The sequence below is a fragment of the Rattus norvegicus genome, chromosome 7, assembly GCF_021556685.1.
Source record: "Rattus norvegicus strain SHRSP/BbbUtx chromosome 7, alternate assembly SHRSP_T2T, whole genome shotgun sequence".
NCBI classification, from domain to species: Eukaryota; Metazoa; Chordata; class Mammalia; order Rodentia; family Muridae; genus Rattus; species Rattus norvegicus.
This window is the reverse complement of record NC_141540.1, coordinates 26,766,257-26,794,225: the sequence shown is the minus strand read 5'-3', so window position 1 is coordinate 26,794,225 and position 27,969 is coordinate 26,766,257. Positions and strand designations below refer to the sequence as shown.

General features: G+C 45.1%; 1 protein-coding gene across 1 annotated transcript; it reads right to left on the bottom strand.

Annotated features, from left to right (window-relative positions):
• Window positions 1–36: 36 nt before the first annotated feature.
• LOC120093786 (ubiquitin-conjugating enzyme E2 R2-like) lies at window positions 37–27,969 on the bottom strand. Its single transcript, XM_087559681.1, has 4 exons — window positions 27,882–27,969; window positions 24,770–24,856; window positions 11,245–11,342; window positions 37–503 (listed from the first exon to the last, which is right to left on the bottom strand). Exons 2-4 carry the CDS (start codon window positions 24,791–24,793, stop codon window positions 284–286), a joined length of 342 nt encoding a protein of 113 aa, XP_087415807.1. The 5' UTR covers window positions 24,794–24,856; window positions 27,882–27,969; the 3' UTR covers window positions 37–283.

The window sequence follows — 27,969 nt, the reverse complement described above, 5'->3', positions numbered from 1 at the left end:
ATACGCAAGTTGATATAGATAAAAAAAGTTAAAAAAAAAAAAGAATCAATACAGTGATGGAGGGAAGAATGCAAGGATTCAGACATTCTGTGGAGGGAACTTCCTCTCCAGTAAGGTTCATAAAAAGGAGCAAACTGAGATCTGCAAGAGGAGTGAGTCATCAGGGGCTGTTTGCTTCCCACCCCATGAGTAAGTTTTTGCTGGGTGGCCACTGTAGATCCCCACTTGCTTCCCTCCCTTTGGCCTGAGATGTCAGGGCAGTACAGGGAACTGAAGGAACATGTCACAACTCCTCATTTCCAGAATCATCATCATTATAACAGTCGGCATCTTCTTCTTCCTCGTCTTCGTTATCAATGTCGTTATCATACAGGTTGTCATAAAGCAAATCTGAGCTGTTGTCATTGGAAGGCACTTTAGTTTTGATGCAGTATTCTGCCAGGGTTGTGGGGACCTTCACTCCATCCTTTTCTGCTTCAGCTTTCATGGCTGAGACCTGTTTCCTGGACAGAGGACAACATAGGAACATTTGTAGAGGTCTGTCTATCTAGAGAGGGTCTCAGGCTAACCCACGTGGCTTTGCCTCTATAATCCTCCAGCCCTTGGATGGGAGTGCTGGATTATTAGGGAAAGCCAGCACACTTGTATTAGGTGAGTCTTATAACTGTGCATAACCAAGACTCCCTGTCACTCACATGTCTCAGGCCACACAGAGCAGACATCTTGCATCACGCCAAGGCTCTCAACCATCAGGCACCTTCGTGTCATGGAGAGTCTTTGCCCTAACACTTCAGCCTTGTTTGCAGCAAGGTCTCCTTCGTTTGCTGCTGCAGAGATCAGGCTAGCTCGAGAGCATTTCAAAGCTCTGTCCTCTGCCTCCCATCTCCTGCTAAGGGTTGGGGATTGTGGACGCATGTGCACTACTGGCTCTATATGCGGGTTCTGAACTCCTGCACACATGAGCCAGAGGCCCAGCATGCTTAGTGCCTTGCATTCATGCAGCTGATTACTAGGCCAGACTTTCCCCTCACCCTCTAGGTTCCCCCAGTCACTGAGTCTCCCTGTGTCTGGAGTGGCAGGGCCGAATGCTAGGTAAGAGGTCCTGCATCAGAGCCATGCCCTGCATCTGTGAAATGTGCAGTGCTGTGGGCACCACCTGACCTTCACCCTTTTCCTGCTGGGTTCTGTTTTCCATTGTCCTGTGAGGGCTTGGCAGGTAACAGCTCTGCCACAAAATGCTGCCTGCCTAAGTGTAAATAGCTTCTCGCCTAAAGTACAAAAACAGCCATTGAGACTGGGGAGGCATGGCTACTGGAGAAACTGAAAAGAACACCACTTTCTAGAAGCTTCAATTTGTTGCCAGGCCTTGCACATGGATGTTCTTGTAGCTCCTACAGGCCTTTACAATTTACACTAAATACCTTCGATTCTTGATATGACTCACTCACCCCAGTGGCTGACCACTAAACACAAGCAGGGCACAGGGATGGACACTGTAATCCCACTACTTGGGAGGCAGAGGCCAGATCTCTGTGTTCAAGGCCAGGCTGGTTTAAACTGCCTCGCACCCATGCATGTACACACACACACACACACACACACACACACACACAGAGAGAGAGAGAGAGAGAGAGAGAGAGAGAGAGAGAGAGAGAGAGAGAGAGATACACACACAACCAAAACAAGCCCAGAAGTTCTATACTCCTGTCCAGTGAGTTCTCTTTACTTATTTTTTTTTTTTACTGTGCTTTGTTTCTGTTTTGGGTTCTCTTTCAATAGCTAAATTCATCAGGTTACTACTCCATAAATACAACTGAGAATTGTTCTAAAGTACGCAGAATATTGAAGTTTGAACTTAACCCCTTAGATCCAGAATGCCTTACCTAATGATCTCAGCGTACTCCTTGTCCTTTCCTTTGCTGTCCCTCCATTTCCTGAACATGACTGAAGCATCCACATTGGCTGGGGAAAAGGTGTTGGGCTCATTAAGCAGGGAGATTACACTCAGCACGATAGTCGTGAGAAGGAAAGAAGAACCCACAGTGAAGCTCCACGTCCATCATATCCACAAGCACAGTTTTTAAGAAACTACAGTTTTAAAGTTTTTCCCCTTAAAAAATTTCTGATGCAAATTTGAGGTCATAATATTTGATGACTTATGAAAAGTGGATTATGCAATTTTGTTTTCAGGGGCCAGTGAGATGGCCCAGCAGGTAAAGGAACTTGCCACCAAGCCTGCTGCTCTGCGTGGATCATTGAGTGAAAAGGACAGAGGACGAGAATGCCCCACAAGCTGATTTATACTCCACGCCACAACATGCAAATATAAATACACACAGTAAATGTCATTTCTTTTCTTAGGACCAGAAGCCACTTCAACCACCAGAACTCCAGGTAGGCCACCCACACAGGACTACTCTGTGTCCCCAGAACCTCCCTGCTGGATCAGAGGCTCGAGAACTCAGCCCTGAACTCTAGTGGAGACCCCCCAGTTCAAAGCAGGCCACAAATAACAGAAACCAAGAAACAAAATACCCATCCAACAAAGACAAACTCAGAAATCAAATGCTGTGCTCTAACTGGACGTCTGCATAGAAGAATGCATATGGGTCCATAGCTACCACCCTGCACAGACCAAAATCTAAGTAGATCAAAGACCTCAGCATGAAGCCAAACACACTGAACCTGACAGAGGGGACAGTGGGGAGAGCCTTTGGAGACAACTTCCTCAACACAGCACCAATAGCATGGGTGCTGAGATCGACAATTAGTAAATGTGACCTCATGAATCTGAAATTTTTCTGTAAGAAAAGGGACACTTTCAATAGGACAAGACGGCAGCCTACAGGAATAGAAAAGATTTTCACTAACTCCACATCCAACAGCGGGCCAATATCCAAAATTATATAAAGAACTCAAGAAACTGGACATCAACAAACCATATAATCCAACTCTGGGACACAGAGGTAAGCAGGATTCTCAATAGAAGAATCCCAAATGGCTGAGACACACCTAAAGAAATGTTCCAGCATCTCAGCCATCGGAGAGATGCAAATCAAAATGGCCCTGAGAGTTCACCTCACACCTGTCAGAATGGCCGAGATCAAAACTACAAGGGATGGATGGCTCAGGCTGGTGAAGATGAGGAGCAAGGGGAGCGCTCCTCCATTGCTGGGGGGAGTGTAAACATGTATGACAGTTCCTCAGAAACTGGGACTAGATCTACCTCAGGACCCAGCTATACCACTCTTGGGGATCCATCCTTCCAAAAGGACACATGCTCAACTATGTTCACAGCTTTATTCATAATAGCCAGAAGTGGGAAACAACCCAGATGTCCCTGAATTGAGGAATAAATAAAGAAAATGTGATACCTTTATATAATGGAGTATTACTCAGCTGTTAAGAAAATGATATCATGGAATTTGCAGGCAAATGAATGGAACTAGAAAAGATAATCCCAAGTGGGGTAACCCAGACCCAGAAAGACATCGTGGAACGTACTCGTCAGGAAGTGCATATGAGCTGTCAAGGGCAAATATGCTAACGTCCACAGACCCAGGAGGCTGGCTACATAACAAGTAGGGCTCTCCCTAGGAAGGGAAATAGGAAGGGAGTAGATTCTGCTGAGGAGGGAAATAGAGGGATCAGGGCACGGTGGGGGACACAGAGAGCACAAGGAGAGACTGCAGGAACTGGAGAGCATTTATGGGGTGATGTGGCAACCTAGTGTAGTGCAAGCTCCCCGGAACCCACAAGGATGACTTTAGGGAGGACTCCTAGTAACAGAGGATACGGAGCCTGAACAGACCGTCTTCTGTAACCAAGTGGTGGGCCTAGGACACCAACCCAGCCACAAGACCTTCCACCTACAATCTGTTCTTCCTGCAGATGCACCTGGGTAAAGGTGGCACAGAACTGGTGGGAGTGGCCAACCAATGACTGGTCTTCTTTGAGGCCCACCCCACAAGAGGAAGCCTATGCCTGACACTAACTGGACAGCCCAGAGACCTATGATGGGAAAACAAAACAAAAAACAAATGATTCCTAATGATGCCTCACCTACTTGTCATCAAAGAGGCTTCTTGGCAGCAGAGGGGACTGATACAGAGGCTCACGGCCAGACACTAAGGGGAGTGCTAGTCCAGGCTGGAGGTCTCCATCAGGCTCCTCCCTCACGAACCCCATAGAAATGGGGGAGAAGGAAATATGGGAGCCAGATGGGTCAAGGACACCAGGAGAACACAGCCCACAGAAACATACATAGAGGCTCAGAGAGGGAAGTGACAATTACAGTCTGCGTGGGTATGTGCCAGGTTGTCTGTATGTTATGGTTGTGTAGCTCAGTGTTCTTGTGGGTCTCATCTCTGACTCTCTTGCCTGCTCCTGGACTGTGATCCTCCCACTGGGCTGCAAGGAGGGTTTGTGCCTGGTCTCAGCCGATATACTTGGGAGGTCTGGTCTTACTCTGAGGAGAGAGGTGTCTGTGTGTGTGTGTATGTGTGTGTGTGTGTGTGTGTGTGTGTGTGTGTATGTGAGAGAGAGAGAGAGAGAGACAGAGACAGAGACAGAGACAGAGAGACCGAGACAGAGAGAGGGTTGTGTGTGCGTGTGTGAGAGAGAGAGAGAGAGACAGAGAGAGACAGAGACAGAGAGAGGGGTGTGTTTGTGTGTGTATGAGAGAGAGAGAGACAGAGAGAGGGGTTTGTGTGTGTGTGTGTGAGAGAGAGAGAGGAACAGAGACAGAGAGACAGAGTGACAGAGAGACAGAGAGAGGGGTGTGTGTATGTGTGTGTGTGTGTGAGAGAGAGAGACAGAGACAGAGACAGAGACAGAGAGAGACAGAGAGCGAGAATAAATTAAAAAAAGAAATTCTCAAATATGTTTTGGGGATAGAGAGAGGACTCAGTGGCTAAGAGCAAGTACTATTGTTCTAGACCCAAATCTGCTATGTAGCACCCAACACACACAACCCTACATCAGGCACTCACACAGTCGCTAACTCCAGCTCCTAAGGATCTGAAACCTCTGGTCTTTTTGGTCACATGCATATACCCACAGACAGATACACAAATGCATAATTAAAAATCAAATAGATTTTTTAAAAAACCTGTTTTCCAGCAACCATCTGGCTAAGCCACCTAGCAGGCAGGGAGGAGGCGATGTGTGCAATCTCAGCACACCTGAGGTGCAGGAGCCAGAGCGAGAGCCTGGCTCTCACAGAAACCAAGGGAGTCACAAGGGAGAGAGGGAATGGCATGTCTGCTTTGAGGCCAGCCTGGTCTACACAGCAAGTTCTTAGCCAGTCAAGGCCATATAGTGAGATCTTGTTTCTAAATAAATATTTAAATACATAAGTAAGCGAGTGAACTAAAGAAATAAACAGAAAACAGCCTGGCCTTGTGTTTCCCTCCCCAGGCCATACCCACCCACCCCGAAGAGCATTGAGAAAGCAAAAAGAGCTCGTTCTTAAAAACCTGAGCGTAACCCAGGGATTGGTGGATGGGGTTTACAGGTTTAGTATAATCTGTCAGAGGTAAACTCCACACAGTGCTGCTGTCACTGACATCAGCTCTATATTCTACCCTGACTCTGCTAATTAGAAGGATCTTTGAAAAGGCAGACAGTAATACCAAAAGATAACCCAGTTAATACTGTCCTTATTGTATATTTCAACATGGAAAAGATATTTAGAGAGGACATCAGGGAAAGTAATCCAGTTCTTTTTTTTTTTTTTTTTTTTTTTTTTTTTTTTCCGAGCTGGGGACCGAACCCAGGGCCTTGCGCTTGCTAGGCAAGCGCTCTACCGCTGAGCTAAATCCCCAACCCCCAAGTAATCCAGTTCTAACTGGAAGCAACACATGGTAAAAAAAGTAGTTTCAATGGTTGACATATTGGGTCTTTCTCTTTATGCTGCTAAAGCAACTGTGACATTTTAATGGTGTCGGCTGAGCAGTGCTGGGATGCTGTTGCTGATGTTCCCAGGACATAATGCAAAAACAAGGATTCCCTGGTGAACTGCACAAAAGTGCAAAGTCTAAAAACTAAGACTGAAAGGCCAGCCTGGTCTACATAGTAAGTTCTAGGATAGCCAGAGCTATGTAGAAAGACCCTGTCTCAGAAACATCAGCAGCAGCAACCACAAAAGCCCCCTAAGATTGGGGAGGCATGCCTCTGGAGATCAAACAGCTCTCACGAAAGACAGGTAAGCAAAAAAGTAACTTAAAAATTTTGCATGAGTGTATGAAGTGTTGTGTGCATGTGTGTGCACACACGTCACATAGGTATAAAGGTGTCTATGTGAAACCAGTCTTCTCCTTCCAAAGTTGACATGAGCTACACAGACATAGCAACCTGAACAAACTACCCTGTCTCTCCAAAAACAAAACAAAACCCCTTCACTGTGCCCATTTTGCTGACAAATGCTTGCAGCAGACCCTGGATCTCTCCCTTTCAACAGGTTGTAGAAGACCAGACAAGAAACTCATACCCGCATCTGTGGCTGCTGGACTGGGTCCCCCCATTCACACCTACCAAGACCACTTTTCCACCCTTTAGGAAAAGGAGAGATGACAGGTACTTCTGGAGAGGACCTCAGAGAAAGCAGCTGTCAGGTCAGGCCATGGCAAGAACTAGAGTCGGTTTCTGGCCGTTTCCCACAAACAGGAGACAAAGGACCATTCACCAGCATTGTCCTCATGGGGTTCCTGGACTTCAGTCCTTCAGAGATGGCAAAACCATCAAACTTCAGTAGATAACAACTGGATTTTTTTTCTTGTTTATTGCTCTACTCAATTCCCACAACCGTATGGACTCCAGCTCTTAAAGGGTTCCACATACTCTTTAGGTGACAAAAACCCACCCACTCACATGCGAACAGTCACAGATGTGAGCACAACTAGACCGGATTCAGAGTTTACTGACAGTGCCTCGGTCAGGCAGGCTGCTAAATGCTGACAGTTCAGCAGCAGTGCTGATTGGAAGATCACCTGTCCATCTGACTGTCTTTCACAGGTGGCATCATTAAACCTGCTGAACATTTGGGAGGCAGAGGCAGCAAATACATGGCAAAGCAGTCTGCAGAACAAATGCTTGGCCAGCCAGAGCTACACAGGGGACATAGCACTTCCACAAGTAACCCTCAAACAAATCTAGCAATTTAGCATCTTTAGAAAGAACCTCCAGGGCTGGAGAGATGGCTCAGTGGTTAAGAGCACTGACTGCTCTTCCAGAGGTCCTGAGTTGAAATCCCAGCAACCCACATGGTGGCTCACAACTATCTGTAATGAGATCTGATGCCCTCTTCTGGTGAGTCTGAAGTACAGCTATAATGTACTCATACATAAAATAAATCTTTAAAAAACCTTTAAAAGAGAGAACCTCCAAAGCGTGCTGGTGCGTGCCTGTATTCCCAGCATGCAGGAGATGGAGGCCCCGAGATCAAGGTCAGCTAGGCTAACAGTAAATCCCTGGGTTTATTTTAAACAAACAAAACAAACAACAACAAAATGAAACCTTTGTCTCAACAAATAACAGAAACAAAAAAAAAAAAAAAAGAGAGAGAGAAAGATTCGCCATTGTTGCGAATCATGAGTGGACACGTTCCTGACTTGGCTCCCAAAGACCACCAGATAGTGCCAAGCAGACAAGGCGGTTTCAGACTGAAGTAACAACCAACATCATGCAGCACAGAGACACAAGACCCAAGAGAGTAACCAGCTCTAAAGCAAAGGGACAAAGGCCGCAAGCACCCTAGGGCGTGACTCCAGAGCCGCCCAACAACAAAACAGCCTGGTGAGAGCAGAACACACCTCCCTGTTAGGATAAAGAGCTCTCCTCCCCTCTCTCCCTTCTCTCCAGAGAGGATCTTACTGTAGTCTTATCTTCATTGTGTAGACTGGGCTGGCCTTGAACTCACAATCTACAATCTCTACCTCTTGAGGGCTACGATTAAAAGTTTGTGCCACCACAAGTAACCGAGGAAAAATAGTGTGACTTCCTGGTAAACAGGAGGAATAGAGCAGCATCCAGGAAGGGATGTAATGATTAAAAATCTCGTTCCAGGCTTTCTATCAGGGCAGAGGCTTATTCCCCAAAGTAAAGAATCAGAGACATGGAGTCAACACTCAGCCTCTAAAAAGAAGCACCACCAATACAGGGAGACCACTTCCTCAAAGCTAGGGTGTGCACCAGCCCTGCCTGAGTAATAAGCACCACACTCACACTTCAAGGGATAACCAGGATGGGGGTGTGTGACCAACTTTAAATGAACTCTTAAAGACTTATCCTAAGGATACCTCAAACTCCACAGGACCAGACTGGAAATGTAACAGCGACCTACAGTGTTCATCCCTACACTAGGTGTGGGAAACTCACAACAGAAGCAGGCATGGCCGCATCGCTGTAATCCCAGCGCTGGGGGGCAGAGGCAGGTGGATGTGTGTGAGTTCAGGGCCATCTGGTTTATAGCATCACTTCTGCTGGGGAGTCCCTGCAGGTATCACAGCTGGTGGAAACTGAACCTCAAAGAGATGAGGATGAAAACTCACTACAACCTTACTTAGTCAGTGATGCTGGACCAAAACTTCCACAAAGTCTGATCCTGTGGCTTAATCTTCTTACACAGTTGAACACAGTAAAACCTGATGTAAACCAGGGGTTGGGGTGTGGTCTCCACATGACAAGTCTCACAGCAAAGCCTTGGGGACAGCTACATAAAAACTCCTTTACGGATGCACGACCTCGGCAGAGCACCTGAGACCTTCACTCTGAGGATCAAGGCTACCGACTGGGAACAGGACACGGGGCCCAGAGAGGATTCGTAATAACCATAGGGTGGATTCTCATGATGGAGAACGCAGGGTACTTGGGTTTCTTTCGTAAGGATGAGTCCTCCTCACTGAAGGCAAAGCCCAGGATTAGAGCCGAACACACTCTGAGGATTTGGGTGGAGGCTGGCTCCTAACAGGATAGCAGGGGCCTCTGTTTCTCTCACTCCAGGATTCTGGGTAACCAGCCATCGTCCTTCTGTCCTCTGAGGAAAGCAGGCCTGTGCGCTCCACCGGCCTGGTTCCTGCAACGCTTCCTTTAAGCTTTGCCTCCTAACTACCCTTGCACTGGGGCCAAGGAGAACAAAGTGATGCTGCCCTGGTGAGGACAACAGCTGCTAAGTGACTAAGGGGTGTGCAACACACAGTCAGAACACAAGCGGGGAGCACAATTTCAAACTTGTAAGCTGTTTGTTGCTAGACTTTCTCAATCCTTTCAGACCACAGCTGACCATGGGAAACAAAGTACACTGTCTGCTCACCTGCAGCTCACAGTAGCCTGGGAAGCAGAACAGGGCCCTCTCAGGCTGCCTCCTAGACACTTGATGACCTTAGAGTGGAATAAATGAAACTTTCCCTACTTAGTCTGTTACCATAGTCCCTATTCAAAGCCTTTGCTATACAGGGTTCTTCTCAAAGCAAAGAAGTAGAATGCATTTAAACAAAATGTTTAAAATATTTTTCATGTACTCAGCATTCAGATTAGATGTACCATGTGGAGTGGACTGGGGCGACGCACGCATGCAGCTGGCAGCTATTCTGCCCTCTGGCAGGGGAAGCAAATCGTCATCTCCCACCTGACAGCACACAGGGCCCCAGGCAGCTCCCTGACAGGTGCTGTGGAGCCGCTTTGCTTCCTCACTGACTCACGACTTTCAGCACCAGGGGAGCATAACAGAGACTGCACCTCACAGAAGCAACAAGTCTTTACCTTCTCTTTGTCTGCACCCCACCCCCCTAAGACAAGCTCTTCCTGTGTGGTGCTGGCTGCACATGTATTATGTAGAACAAGTTGGCCTCAAACTCACCGAGATCCTCCTGCCTCTACCTCCAGAATGCTGGGGTTAAAGGTGTGTACCACGACACTGTCCATGAAGTATATTTCTTACTACATCAAAACCATAACTAGTTGGGCTGCCTAAGCTCCTCAGAATCACCCAGGTGGGGTTGGGAAGTTGGATGGAGAAAAGGAGCCTGCTACCTGATGAACAGAATTGGTTCTTGATGGAAAGAGAGAACTGATTTCCATAGCTCTGGCCTCGGACCTCAGCACCTGAGGTCGGTCGGTCTGTCTGTCTGTCTGTCTGTCTCTCTCTCTCTCTCTCTCTCCCTCCCTTTATATATACATAACACAATTTAAACACAAAAGTTAAGGGATCTAATAAGGAGTAAATTCTAATGTACGAAGAAGAAGCAGGGGCTAGACAGATGGCTCAGTGGTTAAGAGCACTGATTGCTCTTCCAGAGATCCTGAGTTCAAATCCCAGCAACCACGTGTTGCCTCACAACCATCTGTAATGAGATCTGATGCCCTCTTCTGGTGTGTCTGAAGTACAGTTACAGTGTACTTATATATAATAAATAAATAAATCTAAAAAACAAAATAAATAAATAAATAAAAAAGAAGCAGATGAGGAAAATCAGAGTCCCAACCAGCACTGCTCAGGGAGTCAATACTTCAGACTGATGCAGGTGCATGTGTCAGTCAACTAGGAACTGCACACATTCCAGAATCAGGTGCTCCCCTATCCCAACTCCATCTTCAGTTACCGTCACTACAGGCCGATGTGATGAGTCCACTGCCAACACTGTGCACATCCTCCATACGCCCATGCCCCATGCCCTCCTATAAACCTGAGCCGTCACAGCTGCTCTCTCTCTTATCCCCACTCAAAGGCCATCACCTTTCACATCCCCCAACTCTCCAATAAATCTGTTGTGTGAGGTCTGTTGCATGATGTGAATTCTACAGTATTCCTTAGCATGCTGGTCACCAGGATACACTTTTACCTTAAAAGCCGTCCAACACACCCTCATGCAATAGCAAGAGAGAAAGTCACAAACGCAGGAAAGATTCTGTTCACTGATTCAAACAGAATGAGACACACCACATATACGCCCAAACGAAGTTTCAAGGAGCAGATGTCTGTACTCCCTGTGTATTTGGGAGGTTGAGGTAAGAGATTTACTTGAGTCCAGGAATTTGAGGCTGGTCTCAAAAAATAGCCAGGTTAGTGGTGGAACACACTTTTAATCCCAGCACTGAGGTGGCAGAGGCAGGTGGGATCTCTGAGTTCCAGGACAGCCACAGGGCTACAGAGAGAAAGAAACCCTGTCTCAAAAAATGAGCCCACCAACTAACCAACAAATAAATGAAAGCAAAACACAACACAGTTCACTCCATAGAACATCTTACCTCACATTCTGAGGAGGATTCCACCTTTCAGAGGGCAGCTCTCCACTCTGTGGGTCATCTACAGGCGGATGAAGGATTGAAATGCATACATCTCCATTCTACAAGACAATGATACAATGTTCAGTAAAATGTAAGAGACTGATACAAGCAAGGTGCAACCCCACACATCTGCAACCCAGGCGGAGGCAGAGGCCCAGCTGGGCTACTATACAGTCTCTCTCTCTCTCTCTCTCTCTCTCTCTCTCTCTCTCTCTCTCTCTCTCTCTCTCACACACACACACACACACACACACACACGTGTGATTTAACCTCATGCCTTGGTAGATATGAGAGTTTGAGGCCAGCCTGGGCTATACAGCAAATTCCAAACCAGCTAGGGCTACAGGTAAGAATCTGACTCTAATAAAACAGAACCAAAAACCCAAAAATGTGATGAAGTTTTTTATTAAAATTTCTCCATGCTCAATTTCTAAGTTGAAGAAGAATTAAATATTATAAAATTTTATTTGGACCGGGTATGGTGGCACATGTCAGCACTCAAGGAGACAAGAGGCAGGATGGTCACTCAAAGTTTGAGACAGCCTGATCTATATACATATTATGTTCCAGGCCACCTAGGGCTATTATTCCTCAAGCAGAACAAAACATATGGGGTAGTCTCCAAGATAGATGTCTGTCCTGTCTGTAGCATCATCTTTCTGAAACAAACAGAACAAGCAAGCAAGCATGGTACCTGCTAAGTACACGGTTACCAACTGACCGCTGTGCTATACGATCTGCATAATGCATAAGCACTGTAAGAGCGGATCTATCAAGCACAGTCAATACGTCAAACACACAGCCACAGGGAGGTATCTAAATAAACATATACTCAATAGAAAACAGGTCAGTAAAACAGTCATTTGTTTCTTTTCTCCCCCTACCTTCCCTTTTCCTGTTGTTTTTCAAGACAGGTTTCTCTGTGTAGCCAAGGCTGTTCTGGAACTCTGTAGACCAGGCTGAGCTCAAACTCAAGAGACCCACCTGCCTCTGCCACCCGAGTGCTGTGATTACAGGCGTGGCCACCACTGCCCGGCGAGTTATTTGTTTTTTAAATCTCAAGGATGGAGATAAGAGTTAAAAGTTTTCGAACTGATAATATATATATATATATATATATATATATAATGTGAGGTATAAAAATTATTATGTATAATCAAATTAAAATACATGCAGACGGCTAGACGGCTAGACGGTGGTAGCATAAGCTTTTTATTCTAGCACTTGCAGAGGCAGGGGGATCTCTGAGATCGAGGACAGCCAGGGATACACAGAGAAAGCCTGTGTAGAAAAACTAAACAAACTACTTCTTTGTATGTGTGAGTAGCCCCTGTGAGGGAGTCAGTGGTGACCACCATGTCATTTCCTCTCTGCCTTATTTTTTTGAGCACTAAGATAGTCAACTACACGGCTTAGCTAGGAATCCTCCTGCCTCTGCCTACACCTCACTGGAATTAGGTCTACACTGCACTGTCTCACTTGGCTTCTCACAGGAGCTGGGGACGGGAGCTCAGCCCTCATGTCTGCACAGTAATCACTTTCCTGAGGCATCACCCAAGTGCAAAGCACTTTAAAGTGTGTGTGTGTTTGTGTGTGTGTGTGTGTGTGTGTGTGTGTGTGTGTGTTTTGAATTTCTTAAATTATATGTATGTACTGGGAGGAACAGAGGGAGGGAAAACTGTAGTTGGGATGCACTGTATGAGAGGGAAAATGTCTCTTTGTATGAAAATGTCTGTCAATCAGCTGGTCTTACTATTGCTGTGATGGAACACCGTGACCAGAAGCAACTGGAAAGGGCTTATTTGACTTACACTTCCTCAGCACTGTTGGAGGAAGTCAGGACAGGAACTCAAAGGAGGCAGGAGCTGGTGCTGAGGCATGGAGTGGTGCTTCTTAACTGGTTTGTTCCTCATGGCTTGCTTGGCCTGCTTTCTTATGGAACCCAGGAGCACCAGTCACCCCCAACACGGCGAATGGGCCTTTCCCATCAAGGGTGCCCTGCACACCAGGCCCAGCCTGACTGCCGCTCTGGGGCCACTGCATGTCCCCATGTCAGCCTCTGGGAGCTGAGCAGAGATGAGACAGTAGAAGGCTGGCTAGACAGTGACGTGCAGAGGGGCTCCTAGTGGCAAAAGCTTCTGGAGGGCGTTCTCTTCCCAGGCAGTGTTACAGCTCTTGTGTGACAGATGCTCTCAGACAATGGAGTAATTCTCACACATCTTTATTGCTATTGGCTTGGTCTGAAATGTTTAGGGATGCCTCGTCTCTATGTGGAGGCACTGACCCTCCATGACTGATGGCCACAATTCTCTCCATGGTAGGCTGTGGCTATGAGACCAGGGCCTGGTGACAGGAGCAGGCGAAGCTCCTAATGTTTGTCCCTCGTGGGTCCCTGGGTCTTCAAGCCCACCTCGATCTTACTAGGCTTCCTCTCACAGTCCACTGTCCTGCAGTGTCCAGCAATCAAATCTTTAAGACAAAAAATAACATGGAGAAATGGCTTTGATATAGGACCTAAGTTCAGTTCCCAGCACCCGCATCATGCAGCTCACAACCACCTGTAGCTCCAGTAGGTCTGATCTCATTGTCTTCTGCAGACCTGCACACACAGGTGTACAAACGTACACACACACAAACACACACACAAAGGTGTACACACAAACACACACAGGTGTACACACAAACACACAGGTGTATACACGCACACACACACAGCTGTACACACGCACACACAAACACATAGGTGTATATACGCACACACAGGTCTTCACACGTACACACAAACAGGTGTACAAACTCACACACACAGATGTACACAGACACAGGTATACACACGTGTACACACACACACGCACGCACACACACAGGATTACACACAGGTGTAGACATGTGTACACACACAGATGTACACACACACTCTCATACACACACAGGTGTACACACACAAGTGTACACATGTACACACACGTGTACATACTCACAGGTGTACACACACAACTGTACACATGTACACACATGTGTACATACTCACAGGTGTACACACACAACTGTACACACACACTTGCACACACAGGTGTACACACACACACAGGTGTACACACACACAGAGTAAATTTTTTTTAAATTTCATTTTACTTTTATGTGTTCTGCCTTCATGAACATCTGTTTACCACATGAGTATAATGCCCATAGAAGCTATAAAAGGGTGTAGAAGTCACATACAGCTGGCTGTGAGCTAGTGTGTGGGTGCTGGGAACTGAATTCAGGTCATCCAGAAGAGCAGTGCATGCTCTTAACTGCTGAATGTCTTCCCAGCTCCAGAAATTACAAACAAGCAAATAACCAGACCACCTGCTGTATCTGGTTGAAAGCCTGAGGCTGAGGCAGTTCTAAGTTCTCCTAAGGAAACTACTCTGCTGCTTTGTTAAGAGGACATACTGCCTGTCAGGCTGCCTCCCAGGTAACCATAGTTATGCCCCAGACTGATGCTGCTGTCAGCTTTGGTCAGAAAAGCTCCCTTCTGCAGTAGGCTCATAACTTGTCGCCTCAGTCACAAACAGGGCATCTACATACCCCTCCTCAAGTGCTCAGCAACCACAGGTCAGCAAGGCGGTAAGCAGTCTTGGGAGCCTGGAGCTGACTACTGCACATGACACGCAGGTGTTCTCGTGCACTCACAGCAGCTGTGAATACTTTCATGTGCCCTACAGGAAAACACCTGCCAACATCCTGTCACTCAAAGGGCAGAAACTCAACAAGCCCCACCCTTCCTTGAGCTTATAGTTAATGGCTGTTAGGGAGGAAGAGTTTCTTCAATGCTAAAATCCTGGTGCCACTAGTAAGGTGCCCAGGCACTGTCAGCAACCACATGCAACCCATTTACCAAAACAAAAACAAGGCAGCAACAATAGCAAGAAAAAGTGGACAGGGTAGAAAGAGGAGCAGCTGGAAGGAGGAAAAGAATGAGAGAACCAAAGTGGGACAAGAGGGAGTAATGGAAGGAATATGATAAAAAATTATATCCATGTATGAAATGTATGAAACCCATTCTGTATAGTTAATACTTTTTTGTTTTTTTGTTTTGTTTTGTATTGTTTTTTAAGACAGGGTCTCTTTCTGTCCTCAAACTCACAAACCTACTCTTTGGTTGGTTGGTTGGTTTTTTCGAGACAGGATTTCTATCCTGGACTCAATTTGTGGACCAGGCTGACCTAAAACTCACCTGCCTCTGCCTCCCTAGTGGGTGCTAGGATTAAAAGTGTGCATCATTACCCCCAGCCACAAAACTACTTTTGTAGAAGCAAGAACGTATCCCTTTAAAAAAAATTTAGGGCTAGAGAGATGGCTCAGCAGTTAAGAGCACTGACTGCTCTTCTGGAGGTCCTGAGTTCAAATCCCAGCACCCACATGGTGGCTCACAACCATCTGTAAAGGGATCCAATGCCCTCTTCTGGTGTGTCTGAAGACAGCACAGTGTACTCACATACATAAAATAAGTAGATCTTTAAAAAAATTCTTTAGATGAATTTTACTTACTAAACTTTGGTCTTATCATCATGCCTTGGCTAGCTAGGAGTTCTATATACACTAGACTGGAACTGAACTCCTTGAGATCCATTCATCTCTGCCTACTGAGTGCTGGGATTAAAATTCTATGTTACAATGGCGGGCTAGAGTAACTGGGTTGGACATGGAGGCACACATTTGCAATCCTAACACTTGAAAAGCAGAAGCAGGTGAATGGCTCTAAGTTCATGCCAGCCTAGTTTACACAGTGAGATACAGATCTGTCTGCTATCACTACAGTAAACTGTTTCAAGTAAACTCAAAAAAGCAAACAAAAAGTCAGAAAAGTCTGGGAACTGCTGGGCTGGAAGTAGAAATCAGTATTAATGTGCCCCAGCACCACAAAAACCACACTCCAGTGGTGCTTGTACATTCACAGGACTATGAATTAACGTTTTTAGAAGCTTTCAAGTTCTATCACACCAGTTTAAAATACTCTGCTTGGTGTTTTCCCCACTCCTTACCTCCCCAGATTTCTCACTACCATCTTGCTCTTCTGTTGAATACCTGGACCTTAAATACAAATGTAACCATACAATATGCAAGCCTTTCTCTGACTTCTTTCACTTTCCTGCATGTTTCAGTTGCCTCTCCTTTGTGACCCCCTGCGTGGATGTGGTGAGCTGGTGCTGTGGGGACACTGGTGTGCGCAGTGCTGAGCTCTACACTTGTGTGCTCGCCTACAGCGTGTGCTTCTTCTCCCTTACAGCAGAACTGTGGGTTAGATGTGAGACCCATGTTTACCTTTGTCTAAGAGCACGTCCACTGTCCTGTGCGTTACCGGCAGTGTGTGGCATCTGCAGTCCTTGTTCCTCAGATGCAGCTAGCCTAGGCTGGTGTGATGTGTCCTTCAGTTCATTCAATAATTGTCAGGTTCTCCTTGTATTTTCCTACAGGTTGTTGCCCAGTCGGGCCTAATCCTCTTACCTCAGCCTGAGTATACATTTGTGGCTAACTTTGGCTACTTTTCAACTAGGTTAATCTTCTTACTACTGAGTTTTTTGAAATTCCTTAAAGAACTTTACAGACTGAGCTGGCCTCAACTGCAGGAGCCCTCTTGCCTCTGCCTCTAGAGTTTATTTCTGAGCAGCTTTTGAACATTTTTATCATCTGTTGTTGTTGTTCATGGAAATGCAACTATTAATAAGTGTGCTACTTCCCACTTGTGCTAATCTTAACAGGGAGGAGGTCAACTGCTCTGTGGACAAGGATTGACTAATGTGGATGTTGGAGGGGAAGGGGAATCACCCCTGGACAGGTTGTTAAGAAGGCTAGCTGAGCAGGCCCTGAGATATAAGCCAGAAAGACTTTCCCCATGACCTCTGCATCAATCAGTTCCTGCCTTGGCTTCCCTCTCTGGACAGTGACCCAGAAGATGCAAGCCAAATAAACCTTCTCATAGGAATCTGTGGTGGTTTATCACAACAGAAGCCATAGAAAGTACACCACTCAACGAGTGTGGTGTCATGACCGGGCATCACAGTTCCTGCCTACAATGTCAAACCTTGGGAAACTGAGGAAGGAAGAGTGTGAGTTAGAGGCCAGTGTGGGTTCCAGGCCAAAAACTCCAGTAATTACACACGTTCTCAATCCTTGGTAACAAGTTTCACACTCTACTTCTCTCTCGATGTTGATTTGGCCCTACCTCTAGATCTCATTTCTCTATAAATTTTATGGGCATCTTGCTGAGAGAGAGAGAGAGAGAGAGAGAGAGAGAGAGAGAGAGAGAGAGAGAGAGAGAGAGAGAGAGAGAGAGAGAAAGAGAGAGAGAAAGAGAGAGAGAGAGAGAGAGAGAGAGAGAGAGAGAGAGAGAGACTTACTTTGATTGGAGATTTATGGATCATTTATGCCAAATACTCTCTGCCCTCTTACAGTTGTCTTTTATTAGGAGCTCAGCTGGTGAAGCACTAGCTGTGACATCGTGAAAACCTAAATTCAGTCCCCAGTGTGCACATGAAATGCTGACTGTTGCTGGTGTGGTGAGGTGGTGCTGATGCACAACTTTAATCCCAACACTCAGAAGGCAAAAGCAGAAGACCTCTATGAGTTCAAGGCCAGCCTGGTCTCCAGGATAGTCAGGGCTACACAGAGAAATCTTCTTTTGAACAAAGAAAAGAAATATCTAAGTGTCATTTTTAGATAAAATAAAAAATAAATACATGAACAGAGTTGAGTTTCATGGCACCCCTGCAATCCCAGGGCTGATATAGAGAAAGGTGTATCCCTGGGGCTGGCTGATCAGCCACCCTTAAGCAGTTGGCAATACTCAGGCCCCATAGAAAGACCCTAATTCTAGGATCATATTCACCCCCTACACCCATTCTTCTTTTCCTAATGCTGGTTCCCTTCCTATTTCCTATAGTCCCCATTCTAATTTTATGTCTGTCCGTCTCTTGCTTGATTACTGTTTCTATTTTTAAGATTTGGATATGTATGAGAAAATTTTTGTTTTGTTTTTTGTTTTTCAAGACAAGGTTTCTTTGTATAGCCCTGGTTGTCTTGGACTCACTTTGTAGACCAGGCTGGCTCACAGAGATCTGCCTGCCTCTGCCTCGAGTGCTGGGAATTAAAGGTGTACAGCACGACAGTGGCTCAAGAAAACAAAGTGTTTGTCTTTCTGAATTGGGCCTATTTTGTTTACTCATTTCTGCTCATTTTCCTACAAATGACAGGACTTTACTTTTTTTTTTCTAGATAATATTCTGTTGTGAGTCTATAGTACATCTTCTTTTCCCCATGTATGTTTCTGCTGTCTGTCTGTTTTGGAATAGGATCTCACTACATAGTCCTGGCTGGCCTAGACCTCTACAAGTAGATCAAGTGGCCTCTATTCAGAGCTATCCCACCTCTCCCTCTGCCTCTGCCTCCGCCTTCAGAGGTGCAGTGAGATTAAATGTGTGCACCACCACGTCTGGAACTGGCACTGACCTGCTGCCTCTGCTTCTCAGTGCTAGGGCTTACACTTTGCTGTGTGTTTGAGACAGAAAGCCCTATGTGACCTGGGTACTTGGTAAGCCCAGGATAGAATCCTCTTGATTCCATCAAAATGCTCTAACAACAGAAATGTCCTACTGGGTCCAGTTTATGTGGCATTGGCAACTAATGGGCATCTAACCTGGTTGTGTACCTAACTGTTGTGAAGTTAAGGGAAGTGTAGGCAGGCAGGGATCCAAACTGTATTTAACCCTGAGTTTCCTGGGTACATAGCAAGCAACTAGCTCACATCACAGTTCCAATTTTTTGAGGAACGTCCATGTTAATTTTTACACCAACGCACATGCCCAACCAACAACCATACGAGTTACTTTTTCTCCACAACTCTGCAGCCGTGTCCTTTTCCCCTTCCTGTCTCTTTAAAAGTTTATGTGTATGGGAGTCTTGTTATATTATGTCTGGGCAGGACATGGTGGTATACATCTTTAATTCCTGTACTTGGGAGGCAGAGACAGGTGGGTCTGTATGAGTTCAAGGCCAGCCTGCTCTCTATATAGAATCCCAGGCTAGCCAAGGTGAATACTACGACCCTCTCTCAAAAAATAAAAAGTTCTGATTATGTGATAAAAATGTACATGTATGGGGCTACAGACATCTCTTGGTAGTTTAGAATGTTTGATGTGGAGCTGGAGAGATGGCGCCACAGTTAAAAGAGCACTGACTGCTCTTCCATAAATCCTGAGTTTAACCCCAGCCACCACATGGTGGCTCACAACCAACTACGATGTGAGCTGATGCCCTCTTCTGGCACACAGGGGTACATGCAGATAGAACACTTATGTAAAATGAATAAATAAATCTTTACCAAAATAAGGGAAAAAATGAATACTTAATGCCAGTTACTGTAGAAGACCTGAGTTTCTCTCACAACACACACAAAGTGCCTCACACCTCTCTGGTTTTAGGGGATCTGATGCCCTAACATGTCTGCACGATCACGATCTATAAGCATATATGCAGGCAAAACACTCACATACATAAAATAAAAATGACCCAAGGCAGAGTCTGTTTGGTCCTGGACATCCTGGTACTCTCTTGGTAGAGTAGACTGAGCTCAAACTCAGATCCACCTGACTCCTGAGTGCTGGAAACTAAAGAGATAAGAGATGCACTATTGCTCTCCAGCTATAATAAATAGAATTTAAAAATGTGTATTTGAAGGATACCATTTGTCCCTTTGAAGAAAGAAAAAAGCTTGTCTGAGCCACGAATCCCAGCCCTCAGAAGTCAGAGCCAGGCAGATCTCTGTGAGATTGAGGCCAACCTAGTCTACAAAACGAGTTCCAGGACAGCCAGGGCTACACAGAGAAACAAGGACAACAACAGTGCACAGTTCTCCGTCCATGGCGGTTCTCATGTGTATGAGTGTTTCCTGTCCGTGTGCTGGGTGTGCAGCCGGTGCTTGCGGAAGACGTAAGTGTATTGTATCTCCTGAAGCTTGAGTTACAGATGGATGCTGGGAATCAGACCAGAGGCCTCTGCAAGAGCAGTCGGTGCTCTTAGCTGCAAAGCCAGCTCTCCAGCCTTTTATGGTCCTTGTTAAAGGCCAGAGAGTAAAATGAACACAAGATAAATGTCAGCCTCCTTGGAGAGCAGAGTGAGCTACAGACCTGCAGCCCCACAGCTGAGAGTTCTCCCATCACAGGGAGCTGCACCCTCAAACCCTCAAACTGTGACTCATCTGTAGATTCTTCTATAATGTATTTTGTTTACAGCAATATAGAAAGCAACTAGCTTGGGCAGTGATGACAATTTTTGGGGGGAAATAAAATAATAAATAGGGCGAGGAATGTAGTACACAAGTGTAAGTCAGCCACTGGGGAGCTGAAGCAGGACTGCCCTGAATGGAAGCTGCCTAAGCCACAGTGTGCATGTGTGTGTGAGTGTGCATGTGTGTGTGATGAGTGTGTGTGTGCATGTGTGTGCTGAGTGTGTGTGCATGTGTGTGTATGTGTGCGATGAGTGTGTGTGATGAGTGTTTGTGATGAGTGTGTAATGAGTGTGTGTGTGCATGTGTGTGTGATTGTGCGTGTGTGTGCATGTGTGTGTGTGATGAGTATGTGCATGTGTGTGTGATGAGTGTGTGTGCAGGTGTGTGAGTGTGTGTGTGTGTGATGAGTGTTTGTGATGAGTGTGTGTGTGTGTATGTGATGAGTGTTTGTGATGAGTGTTTGTGATGAGTGTGTGTGTGTGTGTGTGTGTGTGAGTGTACGTGTGCATGAGCGTGCACAGGGTGATGCAGGATAATGAAAACAGCATTAAGGGTCTACAGTGAGCTCTTTCAACAGCCAGTCTCAAAACAAGGCCAAGAAGCCTCAGCCCTTAAGCACTGGCTGCTCTTCAGAAAACCCTGGTTCATTACCAATACCGCATGGCAGCTCAAGGGACCTCACACCTTAATTCTGGCTCCACAGGCATTGCCCATATGTGGTACACAGTCGTCCACACAGGCAGACGTCCATAAACATAAAAAGATAAAAGACCAAGATCCACAGCCGAGTACAGTGCTCTCATCTACGAATTCTCAGGATCTGGAAGGCAGAAAGAACAGGCAGAGGCAGGACTACAGTGACTTCACACCAACCTGGGCTACTGAGACCCTGTCTCAGTCTTACTCTCCCCAAACCCGGAGCACCAAACAAAAGGGGTATGTGAGGATACAGCGTTGGGGTACATACTTTAACTCCCACCACTGGGAAAGACTAAGCCAGGACTCGAGGGTGTGCATTACCCAGGGCGATGCAGGGAGACACTGCCTCAAAATATCCAAAGTGTCAACTGTTTCTGAAACCTCTTTATCCTTTAAACTTTGTCTATGAGTGTTTGACTTCCTGTGTGTCTGTGGTGCACATGTGTGCTCGGTGTCCATAATGCCAGAAGAGGGCACTGGATCCCCGGGAACTGGAGGTACAGACACATGGCTGTGAGACACTGTGTTGGTGCTGGAAACTAAACCTGGATCTTCTGCAAGAGCAACAAATGCTCCTAACCATTCAGCTATCTCTCTAGCCCCATGTAACCTTTTTAAAATCTAAAGTTGCTGCAAAAATCATTTTTAAAAGTTTATGTCAGTGGCTTTTAATGTGGCTAAAACATTTAGACAATGAGAACAAAACATACAAATAGTGCACCAAATCTTAATTTTTTTAAGAATTTTATATTTAGAATGTCCATGAGTTTAACAACAATGAGATAGTTAATAACGTCTCTGGTTTATAAGGTCATAAAACTGCCACAGTATAACCTGTGTATGAAATCCTAGTGCATTATCTTTAGTCTTGTCAGTTGATTCCTAGTTAGGATAAATCATTAAAGCTAGTATTACAGAAATTACAAGATCTATAAGATAGTGGATATTTCTATCTTCCACACAGAGAATAACTCGATTTAGTAAAACCAACACAGTGAACAAGAACAATCAAGAAGTGAAGCAGAAAAGTGATTCCGTCTGTCTCACGCTCGAAGCTTTGCTGCCCCAATAACACCGAGCGAAGGCTGGGCCCAGGGATGTGCCCACTGTTGCTGGGATAGGATGTTCAAGTCCAGCACTGGCAATGTAACAGTGGAGAGAAAGGGAGAGGGAACGGAAAAGTTAACACAAATGACTTGCCAGTTCCAGGATTCAAATATATGTCTTTTCCAATTATATCTCACTACTATCAGACAGCAAATGCCTGGCTTGTTTTGTCCAAGCTAGCCTTTAGGTCCTGGGCTCAGGCTCTCATGATAGCAGGCTTTCCCATGCACTGTAAGTTGAGGTTCTAGGGTGGGGTAGGGTGAGGGTGGTAATGAATATTTTATTTAAGTCATCCTATCTATAAGGTTTGTAGTCATTTGCATAAAGACAACAGTCCAAGTAGATTCCAGTTGAATGCTTTTGAGCACAGGAAAACATGTAACTAGAAAACTACTTAATAAAAAAAAAAAAAAAAAAAAAAAAAAAAAAGAGTCTCACTATCTAGCCCTATCTGGCCTGGAACTCTCTAAGCAAACCAGGCTAACTTTAAATTCACAGAGATTCACCTGCCCTCCAAGTGCTAGGATTATAGTGTACAGCAGCATATCCTGCAGCCAATACATTTCTTAACTGTAAATAATAGGACAAAATGGAAAGGAATCTTTTTTTTCCCTCCAGAAGAGAGCAATACAGATGGTTGTGAGCCATCATGTGGTTGCTGGGAATTGAACTCAGGACCTCTGGAGAGCAGACAGTGCTCTTAACCTCTGAGTCATCTCTCCAGCCCTATGCAGAAAGGAATCATACTGGGTAGTATAATCACTGATGGCAAACCCACATTGAATTTATTTTGTATTTAAAGATCCATCTTTAACCCTGCAGATAGAGGAATTGGTTCTAAGCATGAGATTGCTGGTGTTACAGACATTGCAGTACCCGCCCCTGGAGATTCGAACACCGAAAGAGAACAACAGGAACTCCACCTGGATCCTCTGCAAAAGCCGGGTGCACTCTTAACTGCTGACTCATCTCTGGGGCTCCAACTAAATTTCCTTTTGTTCTGTGTTTCTGCCTCATTTTTATATCTTTCATAAACATAGTATTTTTAAAAGAATTAAATTCACAATTATTACAGTAAAGTTTACAGCCTTTTTGGCCATAACAGTACTTAATAAACTATAATCAAAGTTTGATCCCCACACACCCCCATACAGGGTTTCTCTGTGTATCCCTGACTATCCCAAAGCTCTCTCTGTAGACAAGACTGGTCTCCAATTGAGATCCACCTGCCTCTTCTAGGATTAAGTGTGTGTGTGTGTGTGGGGTACCACAATTCGAACTCCATCTTTTGCTGTTTGACACGTCTGGATTTATTGGGGGAGAGGTGCCATGGTGTGTGTAGACCAGAGGACAACTCTGAAGAGTCAGTTCTCTCCCTCCACCATGCAGCTTCTGGAAACTAACTCAAGCTGCCAGGCTTGGTGGCAGGCGCCTGTTCTGGTTGAGCCTTCATGCAGTGCCTTAGTGTTATGATTATGTTAAATACTAAGAGAATATCACAGGCGCTGTTTCTGGAGAGGTAACCACACATCACTGTTGTCCTGTGTATTCTAGCTAGAAAAACAAAAACAAAACTGTGCGTGCCCAGAACCCACTTGGGAAGCCCCGAGGACAATGAAAGACAGCCTGAAATCCATCAGGAAAGTTGTGTCAAACCCAAATTAACCAGGAAGTGCAATGAAGACACCTCACAGGAGAGGGTAATGCACAGATTACTCCAGTACTGTCAGGATGCAGCCCGAAGCTAAGTATGTTTCATGTTTCAACCACCAGTTCTCCTAGAAATGCTGTCTTCAGGACATTAGCTTGTTCACAGAAGAACCTCACCTTGGATTTATTCCAAGAGGCTCGAATGCTCAGCTGTAACCCCTGACAGGAAGCCAGTCCAAATCAAGTGGATAAGTTCTCCGCCCCAAAAGCCCAGTCTGCGCACAGCAACAGGTAACCCTCATTATGAGGGCTAGGGACACACACACAAATACATTTATATGACTTTATTAAACTTTTAAAATGCAAATGTTAACACACGAGCATTATAATCTTATTAGTAAGCTGCTAAGGCTTAATCTTTAACTGGATTATAATTACTACATATTATCATTAAACCAGACACTACAAAGTAGGAGTGCAAAAATCATGAATATTTCCCTGTAGTTAGAGCAAAACACACTTTTCTGAGATATCCAATCTACTTTAGAGGTGGGCGGGGGCTGTGGTGTTCTGACTGGGCCCAGATCCTTGTGCATGCTAAGCAGATGCTCTACCACTAAGCCCTCCCCTCTAGTCCAAACCACTTCTTTTCTGTGTGCTGATGATCAGACTCAGGGCCCTGACTGGTAAAGCCCTAACCTCTTGTTAAAGAACTAATCTGAAAAAACAAAACCAGACAGTTATGACAATGTCTCTTACATCATAGATGTTGGGGTGCCACATTTTGGTCAAGAATCTGAAGGTAGGTGGTGAATATGGGTAGTCAATAGGAAATTTAATGCGTGCCTGAAAGAGAAAGACGATATGCTAATAAACAAAGCATTATTCATTTGCCTAATAATTCATTCTTTTATATCCCAAATAAACAAACTTCCTTTCTAATAAGAATAAAGTATGTTCTAGTTATTAGCATGTTCTCTTAGCATCTCATCAAATACTGATATTAAATTCCCCAACCCAGAAGAATGAAAGGTAGGCTGTGCCCAGTGCTGAGGCTGCTGCTGCCAGGAAGGAGAGACCCAGACCACGGCATACAAACGTGCACTCTGCAGCCACACCCGTCCTCATCTTCTGGCTACTGTTCTTATGCCAGACAAAACAACTGATACGGTTTTCTAGTAAAGATTACAGAATCAATACATTTTCTTTTTATTGCCATCATGCAAACATTATCCCCCCAATCAGAAACAATGCTGCTGCCCCCTTTGGACATCCTTTCCTTCCAGGGGTTTTCATTACACACTTCCCCTCCCACACCGAGCCTCGAGACTCCAGTTTACCTTCCAAAGCTCATAGTTCAAGCTCATACGCATCTCCCAGCACTAAATAAAGGTTTTGAAACTTACATGTAAATGTGTTATCTATGTACTGGATGTTTGTGTGTACACGTACCATGTGAGCCTGGTAGCTGTGGAGGTCAGAGAGGGAGAGTAGGCCCTGGAACTGGAGTTATGAATGGCTGTGAGCCACCTCATGGGAACTGGGAACCAAGCCTAGGTCTTCTGCAGGAGCAATGAGTGCTTTTAACCATGAGCCGGCTGAGTAGCTGGCTACTCTTAACACTTTCTTTGAACAGGCTCTGAATGCAGCTCAGTAATGAACACTTCCCTAGCATTCACTCCTTAGCCCTAAGTTCAATTTGAAGAACTGACAAGAAGAAAATTTTGAAATGTGGGTAATAGAGAGGCAAAAACCAACAAGGTATAACAATGTATGTACCACAATGTGTGCATTTATGTTAACAAAAGATGACTCAAAAGGAAATTTTAGCATGTAGACATATGAAATTCTATATTGCTTTGCCTGTATCACATCATAAACATTTTTTAATTATAAAATATTCTTATGCTGGGCCAGCCTGGGCTACTTAAGATTGTCTCAAAACAGAAAGGGGGTGCAAAAAAAAAGATTGTCTCAAAACCACAAAAAGCTAGCCCAGGTGGGACACATCTGTAACTTGAGCATTTGGCACAGTGAGTTGAAGCCAGCCTGGTGCTGCTTTAGACTCTACAGAAAAGTAAGCACTTGTTTGGGCAGTGATTACTTAATAAAACTGGAACTGTGCATAGATTAATGTGGCCCCTTTCCAAAAAGATACCCAGTTTATGATGTAGTCCATATCTTATAACAAATAGAGCAATGTTCTGAGTGTGGTTATCAATGTTAACATAACCTGATTATACACACAGAGATGAAACCTTTTTGGAACCAGGCTATACCTATCTATGTAGCCAAGGCTAGCCTCCAGTTTGCAGTCCTCTTGTCCATCATGTACTAACTAGGATTATGGGTATTCACCCAAACACAGGAATTCTTTCTTTCAAAAAGTCGTTTTCTTACCTTGGGATATTTAGGTTATTCCTTGCTCTTTTGGTATGATAAATATCTTACAATATATGTTCTTGGCCAGAATTCATATTTAAAATATTATGAAATATAAAATAAGGGCCTGGAGAGACTGCTCAGTGGTTAGAGCGCTGACGGCTTCTGCAGAGGACCAGGGTTCAGTACCCAGCACTCAGGTGGCTCACACCGTCTGTAACTTCAGTTCCAGGGCATCTCACATTCTGTCCAGACTTCCTCACTGCATTTGTGTTGTACTCAGACATACCTGCAGGTAAAACCCTCATATACATAAAATAAAATAAACTGGGCTAGTGAGATGGCTCAGTGGTTAAGAGCATTAGCCGTTCTTCCAGAGGTCCTGAGTTCAAGTCCCAGAAAGCACATGGTGGCTCCCACCCTCTGTAAGGTTGCCCTCTTCTGCCATGCAGGTGTACGTGCAGCAGAGCAAACAAACAAAGAAGAAGCACATTTTTAAAAAATTTAAAAAAAATCTTTTTCAGAAATCCAAAGCAAGGACCCTTAGGAGTTCCATCATAAAAGCAATGAAAACGCTGTATAAAGACCAGCTACTTCACAGGGCTAGGAAATAACCAACACCAGGCCTGGCAGCACACATCTGTGACACACGCACTCAGGGGGTCAAGACAGAAGGGCTGGCCTTCTTTCTAGAGGCTAGTCACAAGAGAGCAGGCCTTTCCAAAGAACAACTCAGTCTAGTCCAATCTGCTATTGCAAAAGCTTTACAACAAATATTTTATAAATTCAATATAAAAAATTATGATTGGGCGGGATGTCGGTGTGTGGGCAGGCACTGGAGAGAACCTGCTCAAACCACATGACACCCACATCCCACTCTTGAGAACTGTCATTTATCTGCCCCTTCTACAAGTTTTCTAAAAACCTCTACTTTCTGAGAGATGTCTTATTTATCTAATTTGAAGCAGGGCCATCATGTAAACAGTTCTCCTCGTGGCTTTTGCTGAAAATTACTGCCTAAAACTATGTTCAAAGTTACCCTAGTCAGAGCGCGCGTGCACACGTGGTTTCTTTGAGACAGGGTTTTTCTGTTTAGCCCTGGTCTCAAACTCACAGAGATCCAGCCTGCCTCTGCCTCCCAAGTGCTGAGATTAAAGGCATGCACTACCATGGCCCTGCTTAAGTGTTTAGTTCTTTAAGAATTAAAGTGCCTAATAAAGAATATAATATATTAGAATTGTTGCCCGAATTAGCAGAAGAAAAAGAAATGAGTGAACGGGGACCAGCAAACAGAAGCCTAAATTAGCCAAGGTCATAATGAACCATAACATGGGGCCTGAGATACAGCTCAAGACATCTCTGGCTTCAGACTCTTGGTTGTTTCTCTAGTATCTCAGAAATGGAGTGAGGGAACTGTGAACTGAAAAGTAAGATCAGGATCTCAATGCTAGAAACAACAATTTTTTAAAAAAGATTTTAAATACTGAACCTTGACTGAAGGTAGGGCCAGCGTCCCCTTGAGGTGTGGCTTTATGAGGAGGTCAAAGACTCTGCATTCTGAAGGAACTGAAGATGTT

What these genes read in the sequence shown, in the direction of transcription:
- LOC120093786 (XM_087559681.1), bottom strand. Translation starts at nt 24,793, where the DNA reads ATGTGGCACCCCAACATCTATGAT. An exon ending in GGCACCCCAACATCTATGAT is followed by an intron (nt 11,343 to 24,769) that starts GTAAGAGACATT and finishes ATTGTCTTGTAG; the next exon opens with AATGGAGATGTATGCATTTC. An exon ending in AATCCTCCTCAGAATGTGAG is followed by an intron (nt 504 to 11,244) that starts GTAAGATGTTCT and finishes TCCTCTGTCCAG; the next exon opens with GAAACAGGTCTCAGCCATGA.